Genomic DNA, 15,020 nt, shown 5'->3' with positions numbered 1-15,020 from the left:
TCTTTGTGATGCGAAGTAAGAACAGGGGGACTACAGAACATAAATGCGATGTTTTCTAAGAATGTCTGGGATGATTTGGCCTTAAATGTTTTCAAACATCAAGATAAAAGTTGAGCGAAGGCGTTTAAATCATTACCAAGCCAGCATCTGAATTTGCATGTTGGCTGAGATGCAGGGAGCATTATAGGTTCTAGACCATCTCCGGCATCTGAGCTCTGTAAGCTCTGTTACTACTTTTTTTTTTTTTTTCTGTTTGCGAAATGAGAATGGAAACACCTGCTCCGCATAACTTACGGCATTGTTGAGAACTTTACAGAAACAACAATGAAAACGCTGATCCGATGTAAGCTGGCTTCACTCTCACAAGTCATTGCTCAGAAGTCTTGGCTCCATTTTGGAATTTTCACCGGTCTACAACCTCTCCTGCAAGAATAGCACAGAGGAAGGATACAGCCAAGGTTCTCTCCCTCGTTTTGAGGCCAAAATGGCTTACAGGAGTCGTGATCTGATACTCCACACACCAAATTTGGGTTCCTGAACGACACTGAGTTTGATGCCTGGAGGAGAGACATTTATGCTAGCACAGTGGGGGCAGCCTTACTTCAGGTGGTTGGTGTGAATCAGCGGAGACTAACTAGGTGGAGCCTTCCCTACCACCGTGCCAAAGCCCACATATTTGAGACACTCAGTCTATGCTTTTATTTCATTAATAAAATATGACCTCACTGCTCTTTTGCAATCCAGAAGCGTGAGGGTACATTTGTGGCAAACCGCATGCAGATAAAAGGCGGGTTCCTTTTGAAACTACATCCTCTTAATAAATAATTTTTGATCTACTATACATAATAACGGTAGTGCATTTCTTGTTAAAACGGCAAGCTTTTTCTTTTTTACCAAAATGAAAAGAAAACATTCATTTCTTTATAAATATTTTAAATAGTTTAAATACATATTTCATACCAAGGATATAAAAATAGCCTCTCTTTTTTTTTTTCCTGATAAATAAAGACATGTTCATTTACATGGCAAATAACGTGCAATAGCTAACCACTGGCCACCAGCTCTATTTGACTGATTGTCTAGATGACATGCAGTGATAATTGTCCCTTTGCCTTCACAAAAAGAAAAATAGATCAGCGGGAGCTGTGCACTCCCGAGGCCAACAGTGCTATGGATATTGTTCGGGAATGACAAACAGGCACTCAGGAAAACCTTCGCTGCACTTCACAAAAGTCACCTAGGACAGAACGAATCCACAAATTCTTTGTCTGGGACTTCTAGCTGCTCAGACCCTCGGGGTCTCTGGACTTTTAAAAAGTCTGTCACACAGACCAGGAAGTGAATACCTGTAGAGGAAACTGCTTCTGCTAGGTTTCTAGGGTCTGGCAAGTGTTTGCTACGGCACGGATGTGGCTGTGCCTCTGGCTGGCTTCTCACGGCGCTCTCCCGCGGGACCCCCCACCCCCCCCACCCCCGGCTTTGCCCAGTCTTCACACCTGCCCGGGCAAAAAAGGCAAACTAAAGCTGTCATGCAGTGGTGGGTTTGAGACTGGCAGCTGCCGCACGTGCGAATATCATACGTTTATGGCTTTATTATCTTTCATTTCTGCTGTGCTTGTGACAACTTCCAGTGGAAAGTTCTCCAAGGGTTCAGTAGAGACTGAGGCCGCTCCTTCCCTGTCCCAAGATCCCGGCAGGTTTTCCAGACTGAAGGGGCTCGTGGCTCCCTGGCTGAAGCTGCCCTCCTCCGATCTGCTGGGGAGAACCAGGTGCAAAGAGGTTTCCGACGAAGAGCAGACGGAGGACGAGAGAGTGGCGGAGATGGACTGCAGAGGCGTCAGTGTGGAATCTGAATGTGGAGAGATGCACCTTAAAAATTGCAAGTGACCTTCCTGGACAACCTGGCAGTGGGCAGGTGAATAATCGAGGTTCGGAGAGTGGTAAAGTTCACTGTCTGCAGGATTTTGCTCATGAGCTCCAGTTCGCTGGGGGCTGCTCCCCACAGAGGAGGGGTCCACACTCCAAATGTCTGAGGTGACATTACCGTGACAGAGTTGTGCTTGAGTATAAGCAGCTCCACCTGCTTGCAAGTGTAGGCAAGGCTGGTGCGCACTCCAGGTCATCCTGGTCTGTAAGCTGTCCCTGGGGGGACACACAGAGGTGGTGTGCAGAGAGCAGAACCGCGACGGCGGCTGGGGTGACAGAACGTTTTCCAGAAGTTGCATCACATTCCTCATGTCCTTACCTAACTGGGAGACCTCCTGAGTCAATGTCGTCACCTGTGTGGACAAAGGAAAGCAGAAGGCAATAGTCAGAGGTGCGTGGTGGTGATTTCAGAGCAGCGAGGCAGGGAAATGAGATTTCTCAGTAGGAAGGTGTGAAAGGCCGCTCCACCGCCAACTCCAGCCAAGTCCAAGGGGTAGATGGAGAGGCTGGGCACCTGAGGTGAAGCCATCCTTATTCTGAGGGGAATCCAGGGAGACATTCATAGTCAGGCATTCTGAATCAGGGATTCTGGGGTTCTTGAACAAAATTAGAGACATGAGTCAAGTATGTCTCGTATCTCTTAAATACAGGCAGTACCTCCTGCTTACTCTGAGTTAGTGGGATACACAGTGGTGCACACAAATCATCCTGGATGCCTCAGAAAACAGTATGGAGTGGTGGGGTTGTGTGTAAAGCACTCAATACACTATCTGTCCAGAGTAGATAGTAAATGATAGTGCTCACTTTTGTCACGTGTAGTTGAGATCCATGTTTACTGTAGGTTCAGGGACAAACTGGCCTTCAGCGATGATGAAGGTGGTAAGCAAGAACCTACACCAGATTTGCCAGAGACATAGTTTGCAAAAAGAGGGGAAACCACAGAACGGGAGACAGAAATAAGAACGACCTACAAGGCGGGTAGGTACAGATCAACACTATGGGCAGCTTGGGGGCACGGGGGTCCATCAGTGAACGTGGAACCCTGTGGAATTATAACTCAGATTGTGTGGCATGTGTTTTATTCACTTTTCTAGGCAAGGCATTGAGCTTTTGTAAGATTTTCGAAGTAGACACAACTCTCAAACACTTAAGAACCACTGAAGAGTCTCCATGATTCATTTTACTCTTAAAACCAATAATAAAATTCGCTAGAGTTATTTGTTTTCTTACCAACCACATCACTTTTTTTAACCAAGGAAGCCCACCAGAAGATTGAATCTAGCTTTTTTTGGGGGGGGGGCAGTTTACATTCTTCAAAGTGAAGTAAACCTGGATTTCAGAAAGCAGGATACAAACATGTATTTTCTAATCTTTGGTGAGCTCTGTAACACTAACATGATGTTGTAATACTTTGCCTTGATTGCTTTAAGACTATATTTTAGAAAGGATCTTCTATGACTTGATTTACTATCATGAATCCTAAAACTCCAATATAAGCAGCTGAACCTACTGACTAAATATCATCAGAAAACAAAACAAAACAAAGAGAAGTTCAACTTCAGTGATGCCAAATCCAAGATTGCTGTTTTGTGCCAACTGTTTTCAACATTTACATATACATTCCTAATTCATCCAGCAGCTTAATTCATTCCACTTCCTGCGAGTGCGTTCTGAAACTAATTCTCCCTGGCAGGCCCATCAGGAGGTAGTGCTGCTTGAATCAGGCATTTAAAAAAGGCCAGAAGGAGGTGTTTCCATGGTTCAGGCAACCAACTGGTAACACCTGCCTTGAAATTGCCAGGCCAAAAGTATTTCTGCCTTGCTGCTAGCATGGAACTCGAGGGACTCGATCGAATGCTTGTCCAGGCTTTTCAGCAGATCTGAAACTTCTGGTCATAAAAAGATACCTCTGAGCCTCCAATTTAAGGAGCAAAGCGGTGACCCTGAGAAGGGTGCTATGCATTTTGAAATCTTCACTGCAGGTTGTCTCATTTCATAACCTGCCAAGCCTCAATTTTAAAGTGCATGGATCACACTTAAATCTGGATCTGGATCTTGGCACATGCAGACATGGGTTCCATCTTGAATTGATTAGCTCTTCTATCAGAATTTCAGAAGAGAAGGCTGACACTAAATGAGATGTTTGAAGGGATATATTAGCCGTCCATTTCTGTGGATTGTCTAAGTTTCATTCCTGTATCAAACTGACCAGGAGTATACTAGTTCCCAGTAAAAATGCTTTCAATAGGCCTTTTATTAGGATTGAATAAAGACACAGTCTTTGAAGAACCACTTTGCATTTTTGGCACACCAACAATTATGCAATTCAATATATGTTTGTAAATTTATAATACAATATGATTTTGGGTACCCTTTTCTCTACTGGATCTATAAACAGTGCTAAGATAAGCATTGATACATTATTAGTTCTCTACCTGTAAAATGAGGACACTGAGGTCCAGAGGTTAAATGACATTTTTAAGGTCCCTTATTTCATGAGGGACAGTCCTTGATCTAGAAATCAGGCCTTCTAAGTTTGGTGCTCTTTCTGTTATAGCATATTATCACATGGAAAAGGAGATATTGCTTAGGAGGTGAGAGAGTTTGCTAATGTGGTCAGAATCTGTGAAGAGCCCAGGTGATACAAAAAGGCAGCTTCATGTGTAAAAGCTATCTGAAATGTCAATTCATCATCAAGTAAGTAATTGGCATCATCTCTAAGAAAGTCAGAGACTGATTAAGTACAGCAAAATCTCATATCAAATTATACAAATAAAACAACAAAAATGGTGTAAAGCAAGGGAAAATCTGGAGCCAGACAATGGTGCAACGGACAGATTTCTGGTTAACTATTTGTTCTAGATTTCAAAATAAATATTTTTCTATGGGCGAAATACCTTTCAGGGCCACATTCTTGACATCTGACTTTTACTGTGCGTTTGCCACAACTTTAAGGTTATGAACTTTGAATGGGAATCCTGTGTCTTGACTGGCTCCAGGAATGTTAAAAAGCATTAACATTTCCAGAAAACAAAATTACCGTATCAGCTTGAACTCAAAGGAGCAAGGAACCTAAGGCAATAGAACTTTCTTTAGCTCTGGAGGGTAATGATCAATTTATATTAGGGAAGATTTCTGTCAGTGTCACTGAGGAAACACCACTGTACCTTATTAAAGTTACATGAGGGAATTAATCCCTGTTGGGTAAGGGATCTCTCCCTTCACAAAGACAAAGGCAACTGTCACAAGGAGAGATGGCATCTCCCGGAGGTGGATACTCTGGTGACACTGAAGGTGACAACAGACTGTCACAGAAAGTGCAGTAAGATTCAAGGCGTTTTTGTTTACTGTTTTCTGCTGGGTTTGCTAACTAAATTCATTCTAACACAGGGAAGACCTTATTTTCAATCAAATGTGGAAAGCAATGAATGCAGTGTCTCTACTGGTGAGGCTCAATGCTTTTTTATAGCATGGTAAAAAGATGTGCATTTGGGGGCACCTGGGTAGGTCAGTCAGTTAAGTGTCTGACTTCGGCTCACATCATGATCGCACGGTTGGTGAGTTTGAGCCCCGCGTCAGGCTCTGTGCTGACAGCTCAGAGCCTGGAGCCTGCTTCGGATTCTGTGTGTCCCTCTCTGTCTGCCCCTCGCCCACTCACACTGTGTCTTTCTCTCTCAAAAATAAATACACATTAAAAACATTTTAAGAAGATGTGCATTTGCTAAAGAAAAGGTTGTTGGGGCTCCTTTGTGAACAAGGCTCCATCCATTTAAGGAGATATGTCTTCAGAATACAACTTAAAAGCAGAGTACTACAGAAATAGGTCAGTGAAAACAAACAAAAACCATCCAGATCAAATGCACCAAAGTTTTCCCACCTAACTCAATAACTACTTAAATTCTTTAAATGTCTTCTGTTACTCATGTTAGAGGAGACAACCCCCTTTTGAGTGGATACCACAAAGCCCTTCACAAGCCCCATCTCATTGGCCAGTGGCTCCACATCCTGAAGTCTCCCCCTTGCACACCATCGGACTGAACACAGGGAGCTTCTCAGCCCACGTCTCAGCGTGCACAGCGTGCTCTTCTCTCTGACCAGGGGCTCTTCAGTTCTGCCCCTTTCAGCCTGGTGAGTTTCTTCTCTCCCTTCAAACTTCTTCTAACCCCTCATTTTCTCTGCAGAGCTAGCTCCCGACAGCTCACTTAATCTCACAAAGCAGCTTGAGTATCATGTGGGACTGTCTGCCCTCCACTGACACTATAAATTCCTTGAGAGTAGATCGAAACTGTTACTTATCTCAGTATCTCCTGGACTCAGGGCAATGCCCAGAACACGCCGTGTACTCAGTACGTCTTGGATGTCTAAATGAATGCACGTCCTGCCATTTTGAAGGACTTGGCTTTCATATCACCTTCAATTTTTATTCCGTTGTATCTCATGATTTTACCAGAAGTATCCTGGGAGAGAGCTGCCTACTACAAAATTGTACTGGGAAATCTGTAACTAACCCTTTGTCCCAAGTAAATATGTTTAAAGTAGGTATTATGACTTAAAGGTTTTATATATAAATTCCTTGGGTATTCCTTAATTTTTAAGAGCAGGTGGCATTTCCACTGTTTAGAATCTCTTTGATCTTGTGTTCCCTTCATAATTGTAGAAATGGGTCTCTTTTGGCCAAGACTTCTGCTAGACTTTATTTACCTTACTGCCTTGTCACTTGTCCCAGCATAAACTTGATTTCCATGGTAGCTTTAATTCCCTGGGGAAATTGTCCCTATGTACTGACTCCCATGTTTCATGATTATATGATGCCAAGTGACAAACTTAATAAAGTTATCCAGAGTCGTTTTATCAGTTGAAATTTGGTAAGCTTCTTTGCATCCCTGGTTGCTACCCTAGCCTATTTTAGATGTGGCCTTCTGATTATTTGTACTTATGCAGACGAAATAGATAAACCGTAACCTAATACACATTATTCTCTTACTTGTGTATTCAGCTGCATTTCCTTTCTCCATTTTCCCCCCTTCCTTCCTCCCCATTCTCCTCATTCTTCTGTGAATAAAAACCCATCAGTCCAGGATGTAAAACTGTTAGCCAAACCAGCTCACCATCACCATCTGCAGAGCCAATTGTTCACATCCAAGATTTCTCCGTCCCTTCCAAAGTCCCAACTGCTAGAAAGAAGAAGTGTTGAAAACACCATCTGTGCTTCCAAGTGGTTCAGTCTGCTATCCAAAACTTTGGAGCATCTAAAGATTCTTCCCTCCTCTGTTGTCCCAGTAACATGTATTTAACCACCCAAATCATTAGGTGTTTAGCAGGTTTTTGGGCAGTGCATTTGGTCTTGTTGAGCAGTACCTTCTGTCATGAATAGAAATACCCATGTGACAACAGACTTTGTCAACTATCCCTGACAATCCACACACTGGTCTTTCTATACCTCTAAGAAGGGAATCATTAATCGCCACAATTTTTCTACTTTTGCCAGATCCAGGTTTTCTCAGAACTTCTATTGGCTTGGAAACTGTCATTGTTGCCCACATTTCCAGAGTATCTGGTTTTCCCCTCTTATGTTTAATTTGCTCCACTGATGTGATGCTACTTCTCATCCTCCTCTCAATCATATTTCCACAAATGCTTTGTTGTGAGGACTAAATAATAGAGTGAATGTTACAGTTTGGTCCCCATATAACTGACGATTTGTCGAGATCCCAGTATCTGCATCTGATGATGCAACACAGCTTAGTTGAAAACTTCTTCATGATAAGGAATACTAACCCAGGACTGACACTTAGCCCAAAGAAAATAAAAGCCAGTTATCTATATAACTGCTCTTCAGCCTCAGCATGGCGAGAGAAACCACTCTGTTCATGCTTTTACATAATTAAGTTGGAAGAAACGGAATCTCCAAGTTTTAGCATTGCCTTGCATGGATCTTTGCAGTAACTAATAGTAACAGCAATAACTAGCAATAACTAGAGTCTTTGAAAAATATTGATTAAGATCCTGTATTTCCAGTGTAAAGTTTGAGTAACTGCAGTCAAACGGGTTGAGAATTCTCTATAAAATACATGTGAGTCAAAATACAACAATGTGCAGCTTCGTGCGGATCAGCATTGAATAAGGACCAATGCGGGGCTAGATGGGGGCAAGTATGACTGGTCTTTATTGTTTTTTTAATAATAGCTCCAGTCCCTGCATAAGTCCTGCCATTTAAAATCTTTGTTGATGCCTGAGTAATTTAATGAATATTAAGTTGCCTGGTTAATTTCTTAATATGAGTTTCTGGTATTTTCATTTGAACTTAAATAACGTTTTTAAAAAAATGTTTCTTATTTATTTTGAGAGAGTAGAGAGAGTGTGCATGAGCAGGGGAGGGGCAGAGAGAGAGAGGGAGAGAGAGAATCCCAAGCAGGCTCTGCGCTGTCCGTGCAGAGCTGACGTGGGGCTCGACCTCATGAAACCATGAGATCATGACCTGCGCTAAAATCAAGAGTCGGGATGCTCAACTGACTGAGCCACCCAGGTGCCCCTTAAATGACTTTCACCAACCCCCCCCCCCCTAAATAGCACCGCAAGACACAGAAGTAAGTATCACTGTAACTCTAGCAGGTAAGAATGTTTTATATGATCTCAGTGTCTCATGGATGCCCCCACCACTTTAAAATGGGAGATTTTTAAACCACTGTGTTATTACATAGTTGAAAAAATCCATCTGTGGTGCTGCTGACCTCTTGTCCCAGTAAGACTGCACACTGCCAATTTTTACGGTTAGATTGTGTGCCTTTTGGTGTATACACAGATAACGCTATTCTGGTGTGACTTTGGATTGTGCCTTTGGGGAACAGCAGTGTGAGTTTCCTAATGAAGACGAGAATGTGTATTTGCCAATACCTTTTATTTTACATGGAAGATAGCTAACTTTTGTCTTCTATTATTCATGTTATTACATTTTTGACTCTTGGCTATTGGCACGGTATGATTCATGGCCTCTGAGTATAACTGGAACTTCAACTGATAGAAAAAAATGTCATTTCCATTTTTGTGCATTCAGTGAACAGATGGGGAATGCATCTGTTGATATAATCTTCTTAGCTTGAAGAGTTCTTGACCCGTCACTAAATTTTTGCCAAACATGTACACATTTTCCTGCTAGACACAGTTTTCCTAAATTCCGGGTGCTAATTACACCAATCCTCTCCCCCTGCCACGAACACATATACATTTCTACAAACTCTGATTCAGGTAATTAAATGGTCTTTCATTTAATCTTTTGTTATGTTGCATATTTACCATGGGATTTAGACAAGTTCAATCAAACTCCAGAAGCAGGCAAAACAAAAAGGACGATGGGCATAATTTCATCCTTGTGTCTTTTGCTTCATAAAGCATTCAAAAACAAGTGACAGTCTTTTTATCTGTCAGCTAAAATAATAATCATACTCGGCACTTGCATAAATTTCATCCGAATGAGGATCTCAATCCCATTACTAACAAAAGTTGTAAATCTTGTTCTACAGCTGGAGAGACTAGAATGTTGAGAGGTGACGTGGCTTATCTGAGGCCACACAGAAATACTACCAAGGGGTTCACTTTTGCAGGTGCATCTGTTGCCTCTTAAATTATAATAAGAGAAGAATTACAAGCCTTGAAAGTGATTATGCCAATGGTTTCATTGAATTTCTGCAAGCTCAGGCCTTCGGACACAACTTTATTACTTTAGCTGTATTATTGTAATCCATTATTTATCAACTCTTTGATTGCTTTTCTCATCTATTTCCCTGCTTTCTATGACGAAGTTTGATTAGTATCCAAATTGCTGTCTGGCTAAGGGATCCTCACTGCTATTAAAGAACACCAAACAAAAGTCTGTCTCCTCTCAGAGTACCAACTGCATAGAACAGTGCTTATTAAGACTTAAAGTATATAGGAGTCACCTGGGGATCTTGACACCATGTATATTCAGCTTCAGTACATGTGGGGTTCTGGGATTCTGCATTTCTAACAAGCCCCCAGTTGATGATGATGCTGCTGGTTTGTACTCCAAGAGGTCAGATCATGAGTTCTTATTATGGATTTAGTCCCTTTGGTTAACTCCAGACGTATTATAATTCTTGCAGTAAGAGCTGAGAATTTAGATGAAACAGCCTTTTCCAGTTCCTCTGGCAAGTCTGTAATTGGCATTTATGATTTGTTTAGATCTTCTATAGTTTCTTCCATCAATATTTTGTAGTTTTTAGTGTATAAGTCTTGTACTTACTTGGTTAAATTTATTCTTAGGTATTTTGTTCTTTTTGATGCTACTGTAAATGGGACTGTTTTCTTTTTCTTTTTTTTCAATGTTTATTTATTTTTGAGACAGAGAGAGAGACAGAGACAGAGTGTGAGTGGGGGAGGGGCAGAGAGAGAGAGGCAGACACAGAATCTGAAGCAGGCTCCAGGCTCCGAGCTGTCAGCACACAGCCTGACACGGGGCTCTAACTCATGAACCATGAGATCATGACCTGAGCTGATGTCGGATGCTTAACCGACTGAGCCACTCAGGTGCCCCGGGACTGTTTTCCTTAATTTCTCTTTCATTATCAGTGTATAGAAATACAACTGACTTTTGTATGTTGACTTTGTATCCTGCAACTTTACTGAAATCATTTATTGGTTCTAACAGTTTTTGGTGGAATCTTGAGGGGTTAGGGTCTTTGTGATTATCAAAGCTGTTGTCTCTGTTCTGGGTGGTTCCCAGTAGTTGAGGATGTGCCAAGATCTGTCAGCGTCCCAAAGTGGAGGATCATAGACAGCATGTAGGTGCAGGTGGATTAGAAGCTGAGCAGCTGGGAAAGTATACAGTCATTTCCCTTCCAGAGAGAAGCTAGAAGGGCATTTCTGCATGCTCCCTCTCTGCTGAACCTGGAAATAAAACCATAGATACGTTCTTACAACCATTTAAAAACTACTTTACTTGCTCCTGTGGGACTTGTGAACTTAAGCTCGTTTGGCTTTCAGAGCTAGGTGTTTTGAGGGCCCTAGTTGGGGGCACTGCACAAGGTCCAAACTTTCCAATGCTAGGATTTAGGGGTTCCCTATTGGTTGTATGGTAGTGGACCTGGGGAGGGGTTTATGGTTTTTGTGTCCCAGCCTTTCCTATCTGTTTCCACGTGGGGGTTTTCTCATTCACCTGATGTGTAGGAGTCATTCAGTTTGTTTTTATTATTTCTTATTTTTATATTTCTCCAAGGGAATTATTCTGTGTACATTCAGTGTGTCTGTAGGAGGAGGGAAATTCAGAAGCTTATTATGCTGTCACTTTGGTGCATTTGTTACTTATTTTATGTAACTTATTTTATGTTGTAATCCCATGTATTTCTTTTTTTTTTTTTTTAACGTTTTTATTTTTGAGACAGAGAGAGACAGAGCATGAACAGGGGAGGGTCAGAGAGAGGGAGACACAGAATCTGAAACAGGCTCCAGGCTCTGAGCTGTCAGCACAGAGCCCGACGCGGGGCTCGAACTCACGAACTGTGAGATCGTGACCTGAGCCAAAGTCAGACGCTTAACTGACTGAGCCACCCAGGCGCCCCTGTATTTCTTATTCTTACCAATATTATCCCATCTTTGGCCAGTAGAAGACTCCTCATATTGGCTCCTGGGCTCTTTTGACATCATCCTAGGAGTGTGTGATAACTTTCTTGCTGTCTTGTACACTAAGGTGTTCTGGACTGATGTGTATTTCATGCCTCCAGAAGTGGAAACAGCTATTTCTCCAAGAGACTGTATTTATCCAAGAGCTTCTTTTAATGGGAAATTTTATTTGAGGCCATAATCAAGGCATATTCACTGTTATTGGGCTGGTAATTGTTTATACTCCCTTTTTGTTGAAAGAGCTTGGAAATGTATGCATGTATATGACGCTACACAGGTTCATACTAATATTTCTAACTCTATTTCAGGACTATATTTGTATCTCCTTTACACTGTGAATTCTGGTTATTGAGGTATAGAAGATGACAGAATTAAGAGATCTCATAATTACTCACTTACTTTATCCCCCATTACATATTCAACAATTGCAATATATCAATACCAGTACCACCATTACAAATTATGATTACTGAAAACAGTTAAAAAACTGGGGGAGACATATTCTATTCTATTTTATTTTTTTTTATTTTTTAATATATGAAATTTACTGTCAAATTGGTTTCCATACAACACCCAGTGCTCATCCCAAAAGGTGCCCTCCTCAATACCCATCACCCACCCTGCCCTCCCTCCCACCCTGCCCTCCCTCCCACCCCCCATCAACCCTCAGTTTGTTCTCAGTTGACATATTCTATTCTAATTCTCTTCCCACTCCCCTTTCAATGGTTCATCCATATTTACGTTGTCAGAGCATACCTTTGACAACCTATACCTTCTCTTCTTTAACTTTCATTTAGACTTGGTACTAAATAAGCACATATTTGATGCTGATGAACTTGTCCAATGACAATGCCTTTCAAATCATCTTGGTTTTTCTGAATCTTGTTCTTGAGGGCATTCTTCTGGAAATATATACGGGAACAATATTCCTTGAGTTCTTTCATGTTAACAGTTTGGTACCTGATGGTTATTATTTTTTTTTAATGTTTATTTATTTTTGTGAGACAGAGAGAGACAGAGTGTGAGTGGTGGAGGGGCAGAGAGACCAGGAGACAGAATCTGAAGCAGGTTCCAGGCACTGAGCTATCAGCCCAAAGCCCAATGCAGGGCTCGAACTTATGAGCCATGAGATCATGACCTCAGCTGAAGTTGAACGCTTAACTGACAGAGCCACCCAGGAGCCCCCCGTGATGGTCATTTTTGTTGCATATAAAATCCTTAGTTTACACTTTCTTTTCCTAAGAATCTTGTATATTTTGTATGTTACTTCATCTTGCATAAAATGTTGCTGTCTAAAAGTCTAATGACGGTCTAGATTTTTCCCTTGCTAGTCCTTTATAAAAAGATCTTTTTTGTCTAAATAACTAATGAATTTTTTTTCTTACTTTAAAGTCTAGTAATTTCACTAGGATGTGAAATTGGCAGTATGCAGTTTCAAAATTTTTTTTGTAATTTTAGGGGAGTTTTATTGGATTATTGTTCTTAGTGTTTGTTTGGTTCCCTGAATTTGGCATTCTTATTCTGAGACTTACATTTTTTTGTTATGTTAGAGCTTCTTTGTTTATCTTAAATATTTGACACTTTTCTCCTAATCCTTTTTAGAAAAAATTCTCTTCATTTAGATAAGATGCTTTAAATTTTCCTCCCTTTTCACCACCAATTTGGCATTATTTGTTTATTTGTTCTTGTGTTGCTTCTAATTTAGGCAATTTCTACAATGATCTTTTTCTCACTTTTAATTTTTTAATGTTTATTTATTTATTTTAGGTGGGGGGGGGAGAAAGAGCGAACACGAGTGGGTGAAGGGCAGAGAGAGAGAGAGAGAGAGAGAGAGACAGAGAATCCCAAGCTGGCTCTGTACTGTTAGTGCAGAGCCCAGCATGGGTCTTGAACTCATGAATGAGATCATCATCTGAGCTGAAATCAAGAGCTGGACACTTAAATGGCTTAAGTACCCTATTTCTAATTTTCTACCCTAACTTCTAATTTCTAATTTTTTCTTAAATGTTTTTCTCTAACTCTTGAATTCTATTATTTATGAAATAGGAAAAAAGAGCTTGAAAGGATATAAAATTTTAAATTTCTTTACAGCACAACATATGAAACATGGAGACATGTTATTATTTACTAATATGGCTAACAGTTATTTGGATATCTGTTATTATATCAATATCTGTATGTTTAAAATCGCTGATGATTAAAAAATAAAAACAAAATATTCAACATGCACACTAGAACCTCACTTAAAAAATACATCTATATGCATTTAATTTCTTTAAAAATCCCCTAAATATTTTACCCTAAAAAGAACACTGATTTTTTCATTAATTGTTTCTCCTTTATCTCTGGTTGTTGTAAATTTCAATGACCAATTTTTAACTACTGCAAATCAGTGTCCAAAAAAACATCAAAACGGTAGGTTCCTATCTGAATTAATGCAAGGGTTCTTCTTTTAACTCTCACAGCAATTGAGCACTGAACACCCCAGTGAGAAAGACCAATCCAGCAAGGTGTAGTATAAAGCACCATGGAACATGGTACCTAAAACTTGTTCAGAAGTCTAGAAAGGATTTTCTTTTAACCACTGGCAGACACCTTCCCCAAATTAAGCTTTTTCTGATAATGGGGTTTTAAACAAAATACGTTTCCCTAGCAAACGTTTTAATGAATGCTATTTGAATAGAAACTCCTTTATTTCCAAGTCGGAGGAGATTTATTTTAGAAAGTAGGCTTGCAGATTATCAACTGAAGTAAGCGTAAGTCTGTCGTAACAGTATTTTGTTACCAGTTATCATATTTGATTTAAAAACACATATAAAAAGTCAGTATATTACAAGTGGACTCCCCCCAGCCACCTCCTTTGTCTCTTCTTAACACTCTATCATTTTATTGGCTTTAAAATATACTTCTTTTCTTTTTTCTTTTCTCTTCTCTTTATTTTCCTTACTTTTCTTTTCTTTTCTTTCTTTTTCTGGATTTCAAAATGCTAACATGGGGAATAGTCATCAATGGGAAACATATATGGGAAAACATATATTTTCCTCTTGAATAAACATATAGTACATTTTATTAGTCTTTTTTTGAAAGCCCTTTCTAAAATTATCATACCTTAAAATGAGCTGTGCACGATTAAATCAAGTATTGCACTTAAGTACATATGGGTAATTTAAGGGACCAAAGACTCAAGTCTTGATGTGAGTTTCTGATATTTCAGAAGGAAATCTTTTCATTGCAGACCAAGGATGGTCTTCTTTGAAAGCTAACCCAATAAAAGAAAACTACTGAACTGGGATTCAGGTCTTGTTTCTAGGCCTTTCTATATCTCTTGCTGCATATGTGATGATCTCTGGGCCTCAATTTACTCATCTGTGATAAGAACATGTAACATGACAGGATTTCTAATGTCTCTTCAAACTCAGAAGTGAAATTCCATTTTTCTCTTCAATGTTTTAATGCCT

At 40.3% G+C, this 15,020-nt stretch overlaps 1 protein-coding gene across 1 annotated transcript in view; it reads right to left on the bottom strand.

Annotated features, from left to right (window-relative positions):
• Positions 1 to 1,566: 1,566 nt before the first annotated feature.
• Positions 1,567 to 15,020, bottom strand: part of KCNH8 (potassium voltage-gated channel subfamily H member 8) — a 355,694-nt gene continuing 342,240 nt past the window's right edge. The window contains exon 16 of the mRNA XM_042903485.1: positions 1,567 to 2,279. Within this exon, the coding sequence (XP_042759419.1) occupies positions 1,575 to 2,279 (705 nt within the window). The 3' untranslated portion in view covers positions 1,567 to 1,574. The remainder of the gene's footprint in view (positions 2,280 to 15,020) is intronic.

The sequence above is a fragment of the Panthera leo genome, chromosome C2, assembly GCF_018350215.1.
Source record: "Panthera leo isolate Ple1 chromosome C2, P.leo_Ple1_pat1.1, whole genome shotgun sequence".
In the NCBI taxonomy this organism is placed as follows: Eukaryota; Metazoa; Chordata; class Mammalia; order Carnivora; family Felidae; genus Panthera; species Panthera leo.
Note: the sequence above shows the minus strand (reverse complement) of the source record. Positions and strands in the feature narration are given on the sequence as shown.